The 20,878-nt window shown below is 39.8% G+C and overlaps 1 protein-coding gene across 1 annotated transcript; it reads right to left on the bottom strand.

Annotated features, from left to right (window-relative positions):
- Positions 1 to 403: 403 nt before the first annotated feature.
- On the bottom strand, positions 404 to 7,114 carry LOC107763304 (carbonic anhydrase 2-like). The gene is made up of 7 exons (XM_016581783.2): positions 6,538 to 7,114; positions 6,184 to 6,232; positions 1,944 to 2,060; positions 1,718 to 1,771; positions 1,080 to 1,149; positions 698 to 795; positions 404 to 571 (listed from the first exon to the last, which is right to left on the bottom strand). Exons 1-7 carry the CDS (start codon positions 6,645 to 6,647, stop codon positions 404 to 406), a joined length of 666 nt encoding a protein of 221 aa, XP_016437269.2. The 5' UTR covers positions 6,648 to 7,114.
- Positions 7,115 to 20,878: the final 13,764 nt, after the last annotated feature.

Genomic DNA, 20,878 nt, shown 5'->3' with positions numbered 1-20,878 from the left:
AAGTATAAGGATTGGCTTAATGATCTCTAATATTGGCTTGCCTAGCAAGTGAAATGTTAGGCGTCATCACGGTCCCGACGATGAAAACTCCGAATCATGACAAAAATAATCTCAAAGTAAAAATTGTGAAATGAGTGTCAGTCCAAGAAAAACCATAGAATAAGCCCAAAAGGCCTAAAGAGCCAAGAAAATTTTATTTTGGTGACAAACAACAACAACAACAACAACAACAACAACAAACGACAACAACAATAACATATTTAGTGCATTCCCGAAAATGGGGTCTGGGAGGATTGGTGACAAACGTGGTTCCATAATACAATTACATCAAAATACAAATGGAAGAGAAACTTGAAACAATAGTGGACAGTAGGTTCCATGAAAAGTGTCAGTTTTGCAAGAACTAGAGTGAACCGGAATGGCTAATGTTGAACTCATCAAGATCCCAGAGCTCAAAAGAACCATTCACAAAATCGTAGTGTCCACCTTTCAGAGCAAGGCTTTTGTTCATCACAGCTTCCCTCACAAATGGATATGTCAGTAAGTTGGCTAGTGATTCATTTACTGCCTCCTGCTCAATGTCACACAAATATTTAACTTAATATATATCTTTTCTTAAGTATCTGAAGTTGTAAAGTTTCAATTATTGAACTAAAAGATAGCATAGCTAGTTGAATTAGTTTACTACTTTAATTACCTTCTCCAATATTGTACATTGTTCAGTGAAATCCTTGTCGCCATGTTCTCTCTTTACCTTTGCCTTTGATATCGAGATTTTGACCCATTCTTCGATCACTGCGACCAACATAATAAAAGTTTAAGACGTGGCATATGTTAATAAGTCCAGTTTAACTCTCAATCATTATCAGGAATCAAAAAAAGAGAAATGAATTTACACAAATAGTCAGGATGATTCATTTTTTACTTTTCTTTATAGGTATATATAAATTATATATTGGTTATATACGATTATATATATATATATATATATATATTACATAATCGCTAATTATTTTTAATTTAAGCAGAGCGACTATTTAGGACAATTCTTCTAAGGAAGAACCAAGCTGTCTATGGACCATCAGGGATAGACATGAGTCCTTTTATACCTCCACAGCAGCTGTGCCCCATCACCAAAATATTCTCCACCTATAATGCAAGTTTAATTTTTATTTACAACTAGAAATAGATAGGAAGAAAAAGAAAAATGCAGGCAATTTAAAAGGTTTTTAAATTAAAATAAGTGTGGAAAGAAATCTCTAATTAGTGAAGCATGAAATTATGAACAAATGTAATGTAATATATTTTTTATTTCTATCAAGCACGGGATAAAATACTTAAGTTTATCTGTGTCAGTAAATATTAAAATAGCTTTCTTAAACAAAAGCCAATCAAGTACTCGATATCAAAGAAATAGGAGGTTAAAATTTATCTTTATGGTTTGTGATTTGATATTCATTTTTATTTCTTAATATGAATGATAGTATTATTAATTGAAGCATTGTTATACAAATATTTAAAGTATTAGTAGAATTGTTTTTTAGCTTAATTATGATTGTACGATAAAACATTATATAAATAGAACATGTCATGTATTTAATTTTGTACAAATACCGAAAGCAAGTATTATCGATTATGTATAAACAATGAAAGCAAGTGTTATCTGTACTCGTATAATATCGGAATTAACGACGCCATAAGTGTTAAAAAGACTAACCTTGAAGTGGACAATTTCATATTCAATAGATGCCCCAGCTCCAGAATATTTAATCTGTACTCGTATAATATTCGGAAATATTACAAAGAATATAATTTAAGTTGTAATTTTCTTGTTCCACACAAGGCAGAAGAAAATAAATAGTAACGTCCGTCAAATTTTTTGACTACTAATTAGCACAGGCATATATTGATATAAAATTGACCGAGACGATAATATAATTTACATGGTCATAAGGAGGGACCATGTTGGCTATATTACGAACCAGAAAAGCCTCCCCTGATTGGAAGTTAAGTATGTGGGATGGGCACACTCTGGAGTCGGAGCAGGCGAATACCAAAAACTGCATATTTTTTTATTGAGAAATTATAAGCATTTATTAATTGCCTAAATATGTTGAGAAACGGGGACAAGATTTTTACTAAGAATTTTATATTTGTTATTGTGAGGTCAACCAAAGGATAATTAGAAGAAGTGAAATTAGTTACTTGGAAAATAAGCTTAAAACAGAAAATCAGCTACAATCCATATAATTATTTTTTCATTATTGATGTATATAAGTTAAATTGTTCTATCCTAAAACGATACTCATACTTTAATACACATAAGATCTGTGAAAATTACCCCATCAACCAAGTGCATGATTAATAAATTATAAACTCTCAACTACTGCTGTGTAACTATTTACTACTAGTAGTCAATAGTATTTGCTTATGCGTGGATCTTATCTAAATGAATAAAAACAAAATAAATAAATAATAATATGAGTTTTGAAAATGAATATTAATTCTATATAGCTAACTCAATAAGGAAAAAAACTTCCACATAAAAATCCTCAATCATGGTCAATATATTGAGGGAAAAAAAATCAGTTCATATACAGAGACTAAACTACAGTATATATCAATATTGTCTTAAATAAGTGACACCTTTGCTCTTTAAAGTTGAACTCAATATAGTCTTACCTCGTTTATAAGAAATGAACATAGACGTGACTTAGCTTGTGTCACGACCCGGATTTCCCACCTTTGGGAGTCGTAATGGCACCTACTAATGTGAGTTAGGCAAGTCAATCCTTAACAGCTTACTTCATTAACAAATCACTTCTTTTAACAATTATCAGTGATAACATGAAAACAACGGAATTTAATAAATGTACGGAAGACTTAAATTAAAGAAACTAAATAATAATACGAAAATCAACATATGCCTCTACCCAAGAACTGATGTCACATTACTTACGAACTTCTAAGAGTACTAAATACAACCGTTTGAAAGAAAAATATAAATTGTTTGTCTCGAATACATGAAATAACAGACTGAAATAAAGATAGAGGAGACGCCGGGCCTGCGGACGCTTGCAAGGCTACCTCGGTGTCTCACTGGACTGAAATCTGGCTCCCGCGCTACTGCTGTTGTCCAAGACCTGGATCTGTGCAAAAGAGCACAGAGTGTAGTATTAGCACAACCGACTCCATGTGCTGGTAAGTGTCTGGCCTAACCCCGGCGAGGTAGTGACGAGGCTAGGACCAGACTCCAGTTAAACCTGTGCAGTTATATACTATATGGCGGAAAAGTAAACAGGTAATAAGCAATCAAAGTTGGGAAAGGGGAAACATGCTCCGGGGGTAGCAAATAAAACAGAATACCAAAGGGAAATAAGGCAAATTTCACTTTCATCTTGTTGCAGGCGTGCAACCCGATCCCATTTCTCATATCTTGTGGTAGGCATACCACCTGCTCCCATTTCAGTATATCTTGTGGTAGGCGTACCACCCGCTTCCATTTCATTATATCTCGTGGTAGGCGTACCACCCGCTCCCATTTCATTATATCTTGTGGTAGGCGTACCACCGGCTCCCATTTTATTATATCTTGTGGTAGGCGTACCACCCGCTCCTATTTCATTATATCTTGTGGTAGGCGTACCACCCGCTCCCTTTTACATTTCATCACACAATCACAAGAAATTCCGGCAAGGGAATATAAATAATAAAATAACTTCCCGGCAAGGGAACACAACAATGTTATAATTTGTCCAGCAAGGGAACAACAATATTGAATTAGTCATCCCAGCAAGGGAGAATCAGCTATAACCAACCTCAACTCAACTTGTACTCAGTTCAATTATTGAGAATGCCTAATCATAGAAGATCATTAAGTAAAGCACCCAAGTGTCATTCAAGAACACAATAACTTCCAATTTAAGACTCACGGTTATGCTAGACACCAACATATAAATACTCGTCACTATGCCTATACGTCGTACTCAACAAGAAACAAGAAGCAAGTATGACTCAACTCCTAATCCCTCAAGCTAGGGTTGGACCAACACTTACCTCGATGCCTTGATCACCACTCAAGTCTCAACTATAGCATTACCCCTTGATTCCACCACAAATCCACTCGAATCTAGTCACAAGTTACTTAATTACATCAATAGGTGCTAAATGAATCAACCCCAATGCATGAAAATGAGTTTTCTAAAGTTTTACCCAAAAGTCAAAAGGCACCCCCGGGCCCACGTGGTCGAAACCCGAGGTTCGGCCCAAAACCCGATTACCCATTCTCCCACGAATCCAAATACATAATTTATTTTGAAATCGGACCTCAAATTGAGGTCCAAATCCCCAATTTTAGAAAACCTAGGTTCTACCCAAAACACCCAATTTCCCCCATGAAAATCTTTGATTTGAAATTGAAATCATGTTAAAAGATATTAAGGAGTGAAGAAAATGAGTTAGAAATCACTTACCAACGTTTTGGAGAAGAAAGGTTGTTTGAAAAATCGCCTCTTATGTTTTGGGTTTTGAAAAGTGAAAAATAACTGAAATTCTCGTTTATTTATACCCCTCTCAAACCCCCAGTGCGGACCTCATCAAATGGACCGCGGCCGCACAGCCTCCACCGCGGACCGCACAAAGGCGACCACGGTCGCGCTGGCCTCTCCCTGAAGACCTGCAGTTTAGCACCCTAGGCGGACCGCACAAAGGCGACTGCGGCCGCACAGCCTCCACCGCGGACCGCACAAAGGTGACCGCAACCGCGCTGGCCCCTCCGCGGTCACACGCGATTTCTCGCGGACCGCACTAGAGAGTTCAGAGACCGCAACTTCCTGAACCTGCAACATCTGACTTTCTAAGACTAAGGCATTCCGGAGCCCACTCGAAACTCACCTGAGCCCTTGAAACTCCAACCCAAGTATACACACAACCTCAAAAATATCCTACGGACATATTTGTGTACTCAAATGACCAAAATAATATCACGAGCATCGAATTAAACCTCGAGATCAATAAAATTTCTCAAAACTCTTTTAAACATCAAATTTCTCAATTAAGGTCCGGATCACGTCAAACGACGTCCGTTTTTAACCAAATTTCACAGGAATGACTCAAGTCATATACAAGACCTGTACCGGGTGCCAAAACCAAAATATGGGCCCGATACCATTGCTTTCTAATCAGTTTTCACTTCGAATTTCCTTAAATAATTTCACTTGAAAATTCATTTCTCGGGCTAGGGACCTCGGATTCCGATTCCGGGCATACGCCCAAGTCCCATGTTTTCCTACGGACCCTCCGGGACAGTTAAATTACGGGTCCAGGTCCGTTTACCCAAAATGTTGACCGAAATCAAATTTATTCATTTTAAAGTCAAGACTTAACATTTTTCACAGAATTTCATATTTAAGCTTTACGGCTACGCGCCCGGACTGCGCACGCAAATTGAAGCGACTCTAGATGAGGTTTTCAAGGCCTCGAAAGCACATAATGGGTAAGAAAACAGGTAATGACCCTTTGGGTCGTCACAGCTTGGGCTCATATATACGAGGGTTGTCAACTTCTCAGTTTGTATAACGAAGAAACTCAGGATATTCATAAAACGTTATAAAATACTACAATAAAATTAAAGAATACTTTATTGGTGTAAAAATTGTTATAATCTGAGGGGATAACATTTCACTTCTCTCTGTTTGAATCTTGAGAGATTTCAAGAAAATGGCACTGTGGAACTTTCGAAAGGTTAATTTATATGCGTCGTGACCCAAATTTAATAGAGTCAAAACTCAAAACCTCTACAAATTAAGTCCTACTTTGATAAAATCAAATCGGTTTGCCTATTATATTTCTGTTTATATATTTCATTCGTACTATATAAAGGTATTATATTAGATCTGTCAGAGTTGTAAAATAATATGAAATAGTACTATTTATTTTTAAAAGGGATCCTTTTCTTATTTGAGGTAAAATCTCAATTGAATTTTAAATTCTAAATATTAGGACCTAATTCAATAAGGAAAGATTGAATAAAAAAATTTAAATGATTTTAAATTCCTAAATATTAGGAAAGTAACTGAAATTATAATTTTTTCAAATACTAAATTTATTTTTAAAAGGTAAAAAGACGAACAACATTTTATTAAGGGTATTCATACTTTTAATATAGTATAGATTATTATTTACCTTTGGGCTTTGATCTTTTGCGAGCTCATCGTAGAACTCGGGATCTTTGCTGCAAAAAGAAAATGCAAGTTGAAAGGTTAGAAATGCTGAATTTACAAGGTTAGTTTTGGCAAAAAAAGATTACACAAAAGACTAGAAGAAACTGTTCAAATAAGAAGAATATTGTTTTTTTTTTTCGGGAAAAAAAAAAAGAATCTAAACCACATTTCAGATCTTTACTTTTGTATTTCTATTATCATAAAAACCTGAACATCTGGAACATATATAATGCTGTTACAATGACTTCCTTTCCCCTCTCAAAACCGAAGATTCGGACAATCTTTTTATGCCTTTTACGGCAGAGTAATAACTTACTCATATTTCTCAGTCTTGAAGTAAGCGAATCCGGAGCGGATCCTCTCATCCGGGTTAAACTCTTTCTTTGCTCCTCCATTAGTGGCGTTTTCATATGATTCCTCAGCCATTTTCTTGACCTGCAAACCATGAGAGATAGTTGTCAATTGACCGTGAGAATAAAGTCACCCATAATAAGTTGATAAGTATAAAAAAAAAACTACATAACAATAATGTACATAAACTCTTAATGATATAAGGTCTATCAGAAAAAATAAGCGGATAGTATATATCATACTAAGTTAAGAGTTTTGGTCCAAAAATGATAATAACATGTCTAACGATAAACAAAATATTAAAAACAATCTCATTAAATTTTTTAACTTGTTCCTTTTTTGAAGCCCCTTAGCAAAAGTCTTTCCTCCGCAACTGCCGTTAATACGTCGATGTTGTTTAATTGTACATCCATCTACATACATGCATTCACAGTTCCTTTTGGACATTGTTCTGAAGGAATTTGTAACTACTACCACAGTAACGAGTAACGACGATGACATGGATCTTGAAATTTATCTAATCAACCGTGTTTTCTAGCTAGTCTTTAACAAGTTTGAATTAAACTTTCAAACATAGAACTACTATATATAGTAGTAAACAATGCAGCATGAAATAAACGAGTGAAACTAAATTGGTTTGTTTGCTGAGTTTTGGTAGGGAAAATCACATGGTTAGAAGGTCATAACTGAGACGTGGGCACGCGTAGGCACGAGCGCATTTGTTTAATATAAAATACAGCTTTCCCATGTTGTGTGATCCCATGCATGTATGATTATTGTATTTGACTAATCATATAATGCTACATCAAAACTTCTCAAATCCCAATAACGATAACGTATATATGAGATTTGACGGATTAATTGTTTGTGTTTATTCCAAATTGATGTACTAGTTGATTCTTTGAAAACATTACATAATTAGGAACTACAAAAAAGATATTATGATTTGTAAATTTATCTTAAAATATTTTAAAAACCTGTATCCACTCCTCAATAATAATGGTACCATTTTATTGGGGGATAAAGTACCGTTAAAATTTAAACTCGTTTCACATTTTCTATGACACTAAAGCTTGGGGTCTAAAAGTCGTACGTCTTGAACAGTGAATCATATAGTAAATTGTAATAGTATATAGTGGTAAAATGGGATTTTAATTTATTTTTTTTGAATAATGAATCAAAATATCACGTCCAACTATTTTGAAACATTACAAAGTAAAAATAAAGGGAAAAGATACAAATGATGTGATGATCGATATGTTATTTTGAATTTTAACCTTTATTTCAGTGTTTCGAAACCTCGATTATCTCTCAATTTGGTGCGCGGTCTGTGTCTTATTCCAAAAGACTTTATGTGAATGATTGAAGAAAGTATAAATTTTTGCCTTAAAAATAATTCGAGTTGACTATAGTCAACATTTTGTATAAACGAACCCGGATCAGTATTTTAACGGTCCCAGTAGATCTATATCGTAATTTGGAACTTAGGCGTGTCACACCTCCTTTTTGCGCGCCCGCCCCGAAGGATTAAATGCGCGAGGGGAGTTTTTCCAATTTAAGTGACAATATTCGAAATGAGATTATTTATTTAATTCAGAGTCGCCAGTTGGGAAAGGTTTGGTTTTTGGTGTCCTAAGTCACCAGTTTATCTTGAATCCCAAATCGAGGAAATTTTCGACTTTTCCAAATGAAGTTTGCGAACCAGAAATTCTAAGTAAGGAATTCTGCTGACCCGAGGGAAGGTGTTAGGCACCCTCGAATCCCGTGGTTCTAGCACAGTCGCTTAAATTGTTATAATGGCTAAGTATCTGATTTAAATACATGTTGTGACTTATGTGCTTTTATTGAATTTAAAACCGCTTTTATTATTATCATTTATTTTTATAGAATTGCAACGTCATGAAAATGCATCTCGAACCACGTCACAATCAATGCACCCGTAATTGTTAATACATTCCGACTCCGTTGAGATTTTAATTAGGGTCACATAAAATGCGCACCCGAATTTAAGAATGTAATTTAATTAAGTCGCGCCTAAAGAGTCTAACGCGTTATTATCTTTGGGGAAGGCAGTGAAATTCACTAAACAGTCCATCCCAAATTCTAAGTATTTAATATATATACACTTATGAGGGCCCCGCAGTTTGTGTCTCTTATTTGGCGAGGCTCGTCTCATTTTGTGAAGAAGGTAAACCTACAATGATTACATCTTTATTATGTTCGTCTCTAATGAATGGAGAAAGAAATTACATTCTAAGTAAATTGCATGCTTGGCCGATTCCGGATTCTTGTTTAATTATCTGATAAGGTTGTTTATGAGGTGGGAATTATCTCATGCCTTATCTCAACGAGTGATTATGCATTTAATTTGCTAAAGGAGATTGCAAACAAGATTAATAACAAATACTACACTTACACTAAATGTTCTTCAAATTCGAATTTAAACTAACTTATTTGGGCTCGATTAATGAAATCGGCTACTTATTAGAAGATGCTACTAGTTGAATTCGAAACTGCCTAATGGAATTCGGACGTGACGGAGTTAAATTAAATGGTTTAAAGCTATATTGTGTCTGTCCAAGTTAATAGCAATCCATCTTATACATACAGAATATAACTAAAAATGAAGTCTAGTTATTGGTGTACCAATTACTCGTGCATTCCACGAGTTACATAATTACATCATACGCACAACTAAACAAGAAAACCATTGTAAATCAAGATAATTAAACAAACCAAGTTGTTAATTAAATATAAAACTAACTGTTGTATCCTCCTATCAAGTTACAATCTAAAGGCTTGCACAAATTTACTAACACTTTATAAGACTATAAGTGCAGCACCGAATGACTAAAAGTTCTTCGCGTCTTTCATTTCAACTCATTGTTATTGTTACATCAATGTGAGATTCGAAAATGTGTACCTAGATGCTGAAATGCAAAGAAGAAAATGGAAGTAGAAAGTCAGCAACAACTAAGATGGCAGCAGTGACCACAAATAAAAGCAACGAGTAGTAGCAGTAGCAACAAATAACAGCAGAACAAATCCAGTGCAAGGATACAACTATATCCGATGGAAAGCAGTAGCAAAATGGCAGCAACGAACAGTGGAGTAGAATCAAAAACCCCAGATAGGCCAAATCCAGAAACAACCAAGGAAACAAACAACCAGTAAACTCAGTTGGGACTTGGGAAAAATCAGTGTTGATCAAACAGGTCGAAACAAGTGAAATCAAGACAACAATGGAAGAACAGTTTCTAATTTTTGTCTGTCTATTTTCTATCTCTCCTCCTCTATCTATCTGTCTGTTTTCTTTATCTGTCTCCTGTATATATGCCCCTCTCAATGTGTATCTCTGTATATGCCTGTCTATCTCCCCCTGATTTCTGAATTCTCTTTGATTTTTCAGAACTATCTCTTTCTAATTTTCAGGACTTCTTTTGCTGAGTTTCAGAACTAAAACCCTGCCCTTTCTATTGCCTGATTGAATCTTTTAAATTCAGAAATTGTTTTCTTTCCTCCTCCTTCTCTCTTTTGTATGTGTGTATCTGTATGTGTATATGTCTCCCCATTTTCTATTTGTTCTCCTCCTTCTAATGGAAATCCCCCCTATTTATAACTTTTCCCAGACCAGTCACAACCTGTAAAACCATACAGACTCCCTCTTTTTCTGCTGTTTTTCCACTCAAACTTTTAAAAGTAGAACCCCCCATGAGATTCCCTGACAGCCCTTTTATTATCTTATTAAACTAAAACAAGGGTATGGGCAGCTTGAAGATGTCCTCACAGCACGTGCTGTCCCATTTGCTCTAATTATTAAAGAACCATAGTGCACATGCTACCCAAGAATACACATGCCACCAATTTAAACCAAAGTCTGAACTGCAACTATAACCCCACCCTTAGATGTTTCTGATTCAAATTGATACACAGTGACAATGAACAGACTAAGTTGATTCACAATGCTTCAGTAATTCAAAAATAGCATGAGTCGAATTGCGATCATTCCAACTGAAACTAATTGACGACGTATATCGACTCGACTATACTAATTATAACATAGAACAAACAATCGACCAAACAAACATAAATAGGGCATAGACTATTCTTGACAATTTTGCACGATACAGGGGAAAACAACAGGCATTATTGGTTCGACGATATCAATTGAATTGAAATATGTATACTACTACACGGATTCAACACAACAGAATAAACAATCGACCAAATAAAAGATTTTACGAAGATGGAGCACAAACTGACCACAGAAATCCCAACATAAACGAACAAACTAAATAAACAGGCTGATAAACTAATCTAAACTAAAATAGACAACAAAAGGGAAAAAATGAACAAACCTGAAAAGCTTAAATACAGATGACCCAGGCCCGAGCTTGATTACCCATTTGAGGCCGGACAAACCCTAACCGAGGTGTTCTCGAATGAGAACACTTCGATTAGGATCTACTAGACCCCAAACTTTCGTTTTAATCCAACAGACTCCACAAATTCTTGTGTTCTAGGGTTCGATTCTTCAGATTTGGGTTTTTGGGATTTGTGGGTAGATTCAAACCAAACCAAGCTTGGTTTGGTCACGAGGGAGGTCAGGGGATTGTCTAGTGTGAATCTGGGGTGGTTTGGTGTAGGTCAAGGTCCGGCTCGAATCTTCAAAGAAAGATTCGAGATGGTGGGGGAGGATTCGAGACCTATGGTTAGTGGATCTGTGTTCAGGGGGTTGAGGTGGTCCTAGCGTGTTAAGGTGGGGGTCACCGGTGTCCATGCCGCCGGGTTTATGGTAAGGGAAAAGGGGGGCGGCTCTAGGGTTCCGTGGGGGTTTGGGTTAGGTGAAGGAGATGAAGACGAGGGAGGGGTGCTTGGATAGGGGGGCGGGGTACGAGATGGAGGTTTATATATGGGGTGGATGATTTGATCTCGGCCGTTAGATCAATCGAGATCAACGGCCTGGATCCAAAGGTTAAACGAATGGTGTCGTTTGGTTTAGTATTGGGGTTAGGGTTGGTCCGGGTAACGGGTCGGGTAATAGGGTTATGGGTGAATGATCTGGACCGTTAGATCAGTTTGGTTTGATGGCCGAGATGGATTGTCCTTGAAATGACGTAGTTTTGGTGTCAAACTACGTCGTTTTGGTGGCCTGGGAGATGGGCTGCTTGGACCGGCTGCTTTTGGGCCTCAGATTGAAAAAAGAAAACGGGCCCAATCCGATTTTAAACCAATTTGCACCTTTTTCTTTTATTTTCTAATTTTTAAAACACAAAACCTTATTAAAATGAAATTAAACACCCATTAATTAGTACTTAACACAATTATCACACACATAATAACATATTTAAATAGGTAAAAATCACACCATGGCAAAAAATAGAATAAAAGATGCATATTTTTTGTGATTTTCTTTTTAATAAAGGAATGATGGTTTAATTACACACAACATATATATTTTGATTTTTTTGTTTGATAAGACTAAATAAAAATGGACAGAAACACAAATAACTACCAAAAAATGTCACATAAATTCCAAAAATTGTACGGCGAGACTATTTGTTATTATTTTGATTTCTTTTGGGGTGATTTTCGCGTAAACAAAAATCACGTGCTCACAGCTGCCCCTCTTTGTTCGAAAACATGAAGAGTTTTCGTGCAAAGATAAAGTGAGCGGATACGAGCGATTTTTGCCTATTGGAACACTCCGTGTGAAGCACATTTTTGAAAGATTTGACCGAATCTTCGCTTCAAAGATTTCCTACATATCCTGGGCTAAACAGGAATCAGGTCAATGTAGTTCGGGAAACTTTGGTAGCTGGGACTACCATGGGATCGCAATGCTTGTTGTACTATTGTTGCTGTTGCCACTGTTGCTTTACTGACCGCTTTATTACAACCAAAGAAAAATTGAAACTGAACTAACTACTTATGCTTGTCAACTGCTAGTTACAAGATTCCTATCTATGATTCTTTTGCAACTTGATCTTGGGTCTTAGCTGATTCTGCTTGTAGACCTCGATCCGAATCTTGATGCTTGCAAGTTGTAAGCACCTATTTATTTCTGCGATATTGAGTGAGACGGGATTGGCAGAACTCGGGACCCTGATCAAATCTTGGAGCGATCCGCCCTTCGTTTTTCCAAATATATCGGAACATCTTCTTTTGTCTTTTCTTCTCTTCTCTTATTCTAGGTTGAGACTCATTTCGTAGGTCGTCTCGATCCATGCGCCTCGAGGTCAGACCTGCGGGGAAAAACAGACGAACGAAATTTTCTGCCCCAGTTTCACTAGGAAAATCTCGTGAGTGAATTGCCAGGACGTTTATAAAATTGATGAAGGGATTGGAAAATTTCAGTCTACAAAATGCAACTCCGGGATTGGAGCCCTACTATTTCCATAAGGTAAAACGCTCAGTTTAGGGATTGGAGCCCTAATGCTGGCTAACAGAAAAAATGCTTAGTTCAGGGCTGGAGCCCTAATGCTGGCTAACAGAAAAATGCTCAGTTCAGGGTTGGAGCCCTAATGCTGGCTAAATGGAAAAAGCTCAGTTCAGGGTTGGAGCCCTAATGCTGGCTAACAGACAGATGCTCAGTTCAGTGTTGGGGCCCTAATGCTGGCTAAATGGAAAAAGCTCAGCTTAGGGTTGGAGCCCTAATACTGGCTAACAGATAGATGCTCAATTCAGGGTTGGGGCCCTAATGCTGGCTAAATGGAAAAAGCTCAGTTCAGGGTTGGAGCCCTAATGCTGGCTAACAGACAATGCTCAGTTCAGGGTTGGAGCCCTAATGCTGGCTAAATGAAAAAAACTCAGTTCAGGGTTGGAGCCCTAATGCCGGCTAACAGACAGTGCTCAGTTCAGGGTTGGGGCCCTAATGCTGGCTAAATGGAAAAAGCTCAGTTCACGGTTGGAGCCCTAATGCTGGTTAACAGACAGATGCTCAGTTCAGGGTTGGGGCCCTAATGCTGGCTAAATGCAAAAAGCTCAGTTTAGGGTTGGAGCCCTAATGCTGGCTAATAGACAGATGCTCAGTTCAGGGTTGGGGCCCTAATGCTGGCTAAATGGAAAAAGCTCAGTTCAGGATTGGAGCCCTAATGCTGGCTAACAGACAATGCTCAGTTCAGGGTTAGAGCCCTAATGCTGGCCAAATGGAAAAAGCTCAGTTCAGGGTTGGAGCCCTAATGCTGGCTAACAGACAGTGCTCAGTTCAGGGTTGGGGCCCTAATGCTGGCTAAGTGGAAAAAGCTCAGTTCAGGGTTGGAGCACTAATGCTGGCTAACAGACAGATGCTCAGTTCAGGGTTGGGGCCCTAATGCTGGCTAAATGGAAAAAGCTCAGTTCAGGGTTGGAGCCCTAATGCTGGCTAACAGACAGATGCTCAGTTCAGGGTTGGAGCCCTAATGCTGGCTAAATGGAAAAAGCTCAGTTCAGGGTTGGAGCCCTAATGCTGGCTAACAGAACAATGCTCAGTTCAGGGTTGGAGCCCTAATGCTGGCTAAATGGAAAAAGCTCAGTTCAGGGTTGGAGCCCTAATGCTGGCTAACAGACAATGCTCAGTTCAGGGTTGGAGCCCTAATGCTGGCTAAATGGAAAAAGCTCAGTTCAGGGTTGGAGCCCTAATGCTGGCTAACAGACAATGCTCAGTTCAGGGTTGGAGCCCTAATGCTGGCTAAATGGAAAAAGCTCAGTTCAGGGTTAGGAGCCCTAATGCTGGCTAACCGACAATGCTCAGTTCAGGGTTGGAGCCCTAATACCGGCTAAATGGAAAAAGCTCAGTTCAGGGTTGGGGCCCTAATGCTGGCTAAATGGAAAAAGCTCAGTTCGGGGTTGGAGCCCTAATGCTGGCTAACAGACAGATGCTCAGTTCAGGGTTGGAGCCCTAATGCTGGCTAAATGGAAAAAGCTCAGTTCAGGGTTGGAGCCCTAATGTTGGCTAACAGACAGATGCTCAGTTCAGGGTTGGGGCCCTAATGCTGGCTAAATGGAAAAAGCTCAGTTCAGGGTTGGAGCCCTAATGCTGGCTAACAGACAGATGCTCAGTTCAGGGTTGGAGCCCTAATGCTGGCTAAATGGAAAAAGCTCAGTTCAGGGTTGGAGCCCTAATGCTGGCTAACAGAGATAGATGCTCAATTCAGGGTTGGGGCCCTAATGCTGGCTAAATGGAAAAAGCTCAGTTCAGGGTTGGAGCCCTAATGCTGGCTAACAGACAATGCTCAGTTCAGGGTTGGAGCCCTAATGCTGGCTAAATGGAAAAAGCTCAGTTCAGGGTTGGAGCCCTAATGCTGGCTAAAAGACAAATGCTCAGTTCAGGGTTGGAGCCCTAATGCTGGCTAAATGGAAAAAGCTCAGCTTAGGGTTGGAGCCCTAATACTGGCTAACAGATAGATGCTCAATTCAGGGTTGGGGCCCTAATGCTGGCTAAATGGAAAAAGCTCAGTTCAGGGTTGGAGCCCTAATGCTGGCTAACAGACAATGCTCAGTTCAGGGTTGGAGCCCTAATGCTGGCTAAATGGAAAAATGCTGGGGATACTAACTGACCCCCCATTTTTTTTGAGTTTTCTTTTTTAGGAAAATGTAAAAGAGAATTCTGTGGAAACTTCCCTTTTGAATGGATTCCTTATTGCCAAACTGTTTCTTGCACTCGTGTATTTCTTTTTCTTTTTTGGGCGACACCTGCTTCTTGCACGGTTGTCTTGGATCATACCTGCTTCAACTTTTCAAACAAAGAACAATCGTCAGTTCGGAAACGGCGGTTGGTTCGGTGACCTTGATTGTTCCAGTTGTTTTGTTGCGTCCTCATTTCTGGTGAGAAATTCTGCCATTGATTGGACTCAAAGGCGAAACCCTTTTAGACTGCTCAGATTCGCATTTCCAGATTCTGTGACGATTTGCCCTTGTAAGACTTTGGTTCTTCCATCCCATTCTGTTTGGGGATTTTGAGTTGGGACTTTTACTGGTGGTAATCTGTGGGGATTTGTACAAGGCGAGACCCTTGTGGGGATTCGTCCGAAGGTGGCTCTGTGGGGATTTTTGACAAAGCAGACTCGCTGGGAATTTGTTGGGGCAGACTTGCTGGGGATTTGTTGGGGCAGACTCTTTGGGGAATATTTACAAAGGGAGGCTTTGTGGGGATTTGTACAAAGGGAAAACCTATGGGGGATTTTATTTTTTTTATTTTTTAATATTTTTTTTGTTGTTGTTGTTTGTGTTTGTGGCTCTACTTTGAATGCAGCCAACATCGTGATCTATCGGGTTTGGACAAACGTACCACTGAAACGAGGTATTTTCCCGTGCGAAACGGAGCTCGGTGAAACCAATCCTGCCACCTATCCTTTCCAGTATATCTGGAACTTGGGGTTAAAAATGAAAGGGATTTAAAGAAAAGTAAAACAAAGAACGGGGAAAGCAAATTTCAAAAAGAAGTGTCGCTTTTGGGGACAAGAAAGACTTATCTGAGGGAAATATGCTGACTTTAAATGGACATGACATGCTTTTTGGACTAGACGCCTGACTTTCAACGAACTTGTGTTTCCTCGCGACCCAGAATGGATCTATGTTTCCGAACCGGTGGAACTTTGCCAAGATTTCCTGAAGTGGAATCATCCTTTCGGCCAACAGTGCCCTTTGCGGGTTTTCGCTAGTTGACCTCTCTCATTTCCCTCCTTATTGTCGCTTGATAGCACTCTTTGCGAGTTTTTACCAAACAAACTCTCTCATTTTGGTTTCTCTACTCCCGTCGCCTCACGGTGCCCGAAGGTTTTCACCGACAAGACTCTCTCATTTTATTTCTCTCAATTTAGAGTGTACCGGCCTCCATTCGTTACACTTCTTGGATTCCCCTTACCTTTGGTAATTGATCCGAAGGACTTGTGCTTGGTAAAGAAAGGTAGATGATACTACGACTTCTAAATCGTTTGGTGTGCCCCGGCATCAATTTCTGGGTAAATGGGATTTTATTGTTGGTGTGACTGAACCTCAGAGAGAGGCTGCCTACGTATCCTTTCGGAATCAAGTCAGACGTAGTTCAGACAACTCTTTTTTTTTTTGATTGGTAACCAAAGAAACGTTACCGGCTCGAAGGGCTTGTAAAGAGAGTTCATAGTGTTTGGGGTAGTGGGAATAAAACCTTCATCGTTTCAAATGTGTCAGGACCACTAGAGTACAACTCAGACGTAGTACCTTTTGACTGCATCCGCATTCACCGCTGTTTCAGGACCATTTCCTTCAATATCACCTAGATACAATGCTCCTCTCGGCAATATCTTCCTTATGATATATGGGCCTTTCCAGTTTGGAGCAAATTTCCCTTTCGCTTCCTGGTGATATGGCAAAATGCACCTCAGTACCAATTGACCCACTTCGAAATTCCTGGGTCGAACTTTCTTATTGTAAGCACGAGCCATTCTTCGTTGGTACAACTGCCCGTGACAAACCGCAGCCATTCGTTTCTCGTCAATCAAAGTCAATTGCTCCAATCGAGTCTTAACCCACTTGCTGTCTTCGATTTCTGCTTCGACAATGGTTCGAAGCGAAAGAATTTATACCTCTGCTGGTATCACAGCCTCGGTCCCATAAACCAAGAGATAAGGGGTTGCCCCTACTGACGTGCGTACCATAGTGCGGTATCCCAACAATGCAAACGGTAACTGTTCATGACATTGTCGAGAACTCTGGATCGTCTTCCTCAAAATCTTCTTGATGTTCTTGTTTTCTGCTTCTACAGCGCCATTGGCCTTGGGTCGATAAGGAGTGGAATTCCTATACGTTATTTTGAACTGCTCGCAGACATCTCCCATTAGGTGACTATTCAGGTTCGCTGCGTTATCTGTGATGATAGTTGCAGGAATACCGAAACGACAGATAAGATTTGAATATACAAAATCCACTACAGCTTTTTTAGTGACCGACTTGAGAGTGACAGCCTCTACCCATTTTGTGAAGTAGTCGATAGCAACCAGTATAAATCTATGTCCATTTGAGGCCTTCGGCTCGATCGGACCAATGACGTCCATGCCCCAGGCAACAAATGGCCAAGGTGCCGACATGGTATGCAATTCCGTGGGAGGTGCATGAATCAAATCACCGTGAACCTGACACTGATGACACTTCCGAACGAAGTTAAAGCAGTCCTTTTCCATGGTCATCCAGTAATAACCTGCTCGAAGGATTTTCTTTGCTAAAACATACCCGTTCATGTGAGGCCCGCACACTTCTGCGTGCACTTCGTGCATGATCTTTTTCGCCTCCTCGACGTCAACACATCTTAGTAGATTGAGGTTCGGGGTCCTCTTATACAACAACTCGCTGCTCAAAAAGAAACCACTTGCATGCCGCCTAATGGTTCTTTTTTGATCTCCAGTCGCATGCTCGGGGTATTCTTGTGTCTTCAAGAACCTCTTGATATCATGGTACCACGGCTGTGTACGTGATCCTGCCTCGATTACGTTATAATAACCGTGTCTCTCCCTGATTTGGATTTCCAAGGGATCGACATGGGCGTTGCCTGGGTAGGGTAGCATCGAAGCCAAGGTAGCAAGTGCATCTACTAGTTCATTGTGACATCGCGGGATATACCTGAACTCTATTGATTTAAAACGCTTGCCGAGATCCTCCACGTGCTGTCGGTAAGGGATAAGCTTGACATCCCCAGTTTCCCATTCACCTTGGGCTTGCCGGATAATCAGGTCAGAATCTCCCATAATCAGTAAGTCTTCGACATCCTGATTGATCGTCATATGCATGCCCATGATGTAGGCTTCATACTCAGTTGTATTGTTCGTGCAAAAGAAACGCAGTATAGCTGTGGCAGGATAATGCTGACCGGAGGGCGAAATCAAAATTGCCCCGATTCCTACACCTTTGGCGTTTACGGACCCATCAAAGAACATCTTCCAAACATGGGCATTTTCCGAGACCACTTCTACGGTGTTTATTTCTTCGTCCGGAAAATAAGTGCTCAATGGTTGGTATTCATCATCAACCGGGTTTTCGGCCAAATGATCGGCTAACACCTGGGCTTTCATTGCCGTGCGGGTGACATAGACTATGTCGAATTCAGTAAGCAAGATTTGCCACTTGGCCAGTCTTCCAGTAGGCATTGGTTTCTGAAATATATATTTCAAAGGATCCAGCCTGCTTATGAGGAAAGTAGTGTGAGCTTGGAGATAATGTCTCAGCTTTTGAGCAACCCACGTCATAGCGCAACACGTTCTTTCTAGCAGATTATACTTGGCCTCGTAGCCGGTGAATTTCTTGCTCAAATAGTAGATCGCTTGTTCTTTCTTTCCGGTTATGTCATGTTGCCCGAGGACGCAACCGAAAGAATTTTCCAAGACTGTCAGATACAAGAACAGTGGTCTCTCTGGCTCTGGTGGGACCAAAACTGGGGGATTTGAAAGATATTCTTTGACTTTGTCAAAAGCTTCTTGACACTCAGCCGTCCATTTGATCGCCGCGTCTTTCCTCAATAGCTTAAATATGGGCTCACACGTGCTCGTCAACTGGGCAATGAATCGACTGATATAGTTTAACCTGCCCAACAAACTCATCACGTCTTTCTTCGTTCTTGGGGGAGGTAGATCTCTGATAGATTTTATCTTTGTTGGATCTAATTCGATACCTCTCCTGCTTACTATGAAGCCCAAAAGCTTGCCCGATGGGACTCCGAAAGCACATTTGGCTGGGTTCAGCTTCAAGTCATACTTCCTCAGTCTCTCGAAGAACTTCCTCAAGTCTTGGATGTGATTATCCTGCGTCCTGGACTTGACTATCACGTCGCCCACATATACCTCTATTTCTTGATGTATCATGTCATGAAGAATGGCAGTCATGACCCTCATGTAAGTTGCCCCAGCATTCTTTAGACCAAATGGCATAACCCGATAACAGTAAGTGCCCCAAGGTGTAGTGAAGGCAGTCTTCTCGGCGTCTTCTTTATCCATCAATACCTGATGATACCCAGTGTAGCAATCTACGAAAGATTGTATCTCATGTTTGGTGCAATTATCAACAAGGATGTGGATGTTGGGCAATGGAAAATTGTCTTTGGGACTCGCCCTATTCAGATCTCGATAATCCACATATACCCGAGTCTTCCCATCTTTTTTCGGCACTAGAACTACGTTTGCCAAACATGTTGTATACTGGACTACCCGAATCACTCCCGTTTTCAGCTGCTTGGTGATCTCCTCTTTAATTTTGTCACTGTCCTCAGTTTTGAACTTTCTTTGCTTTTGTTGAACTGGAGGACAATCAGGGTGAATCGGCAATTTATGAACCACTAGATCAACACCTAGTCCTGGCATGTCATCGTATGACCAAGCAAACACATCTTTAAATTCAAAAAGGAGTTGAATTATCGCGTCTCGCATTTTCTCGTCCGTGTGAATGCTTATTTTGGTCTCTCGGATTTCTTCAGGAGTTCCTAAATTAACCGGTTCGGTGTCATTCAGATTTGGCTTAGGTTTATTCTCAAAGTGTTCCAATTCTCGGTTTATTTCCCTAAAAGCCTCTTCTTCGTCATATTCTGGTTCTGGGTTCATTATTTCACAATTAAATAGCTCGTTGTGATCTGGGCGTGAAGTCCGCAAGCATGTCATACTTAAAGCCGCATTAATATAACTGAAAGAAAAGAAAAAAAATAACAAAAATCAGAACAAAGGGAAGAATGAGAAAACAATGATGATTTTTTTCTTGGAATTTGGAAGACAACAATGTTTACAACTCAGGAATTCAAAACAACAATTGAAGGGAAGAAAACATCCAAGTTATATCCTGGAGATAACTCGTGATGCAGGAAAGGTGGCAGGACAGGTCTACCCGGACTTCTGCCTAGTAGGGAATGGCGTGGCCTCTCAGTTTTGAAGTTTGGCGTTTGGCCCCATATATAGCATCTCAGCGGTGCTGGTGCCTTCTCCTGGTTGAACCATGTGAGCCTCGTAGAGCATTTCTCTCATTGCCCCACATATCTCCTCGATTTCCTCAGCCGTGAAAACCTCATCGTCTTCTTCTTCAGTGTATCTTGGTCCGACGAAAGTTTCATATAAATTCGGTAGTGGCCGAGGCAGTTTCCAACCCTCATTCTTCCTCTTCTTTGCCCATTCTTCATCTTCTGGAGTGGGTCGAAAACCTATCCCAAAAAGTTTCTTGGCGGAAGGCAAGGTGATGGGTTCCGTTATTCCTTGCAATGTTCGTCCGAGCCCGTTCCCTGGCCTGAATCCATGCCGGATCATCTCTTTAGCTACCATGATCGAGGCGTTAGACAAGAAAGGTTGGGGGCAAGGTCTTCCCTCTTCGTACTGCTCTGC

This window comes from Nicotiana tabacum, chromosome 20, assembly GCF_000715075.1.
Source record: "Nicotiana tabacum cultivar K326 chromosome 20, ASM71507v2, whole genome shotgun sequence".
Lineage (NCBI taxonomy): Eukaryota > Viridiplantae > Streptophyta > Magnoliopsida > Solanales > Solanaceae > Nicotiana > Nicotiana tabacum.
The sequence above is the reverse complement of the archived record's forward strand: the minus strand, read 5'-3'. Positions and strand labels throughout refer to the sequence as shown.

What these genes read in the sequence shown, in the direction of transcription:
- LOC107763304 (XM_016581783.2), bottom strand. Translation starts at nt 6,647, where the DNA reads ATGGCTGAGGAATCATATGAAAACGCCACTAATGGAGGAGCAAAGAAA. An exon ending in TGGTCCCTCCTTATGACCAT is followed by an intron (nt 1,772 to 1,943) that starts GTAAATTATATT and finishes ATACGAGTACAG; the next exon opens with ATTAAATATTCTGGAGCTGG. An exon ending in AATGTACAATATTGGAGAAG is followed by an intron (nt 572 to 697) that starts GTAATTAAAGTA and finishes GACATTGAGCAG; the next exon opens with GAGGCAGTAAATGAATCACT.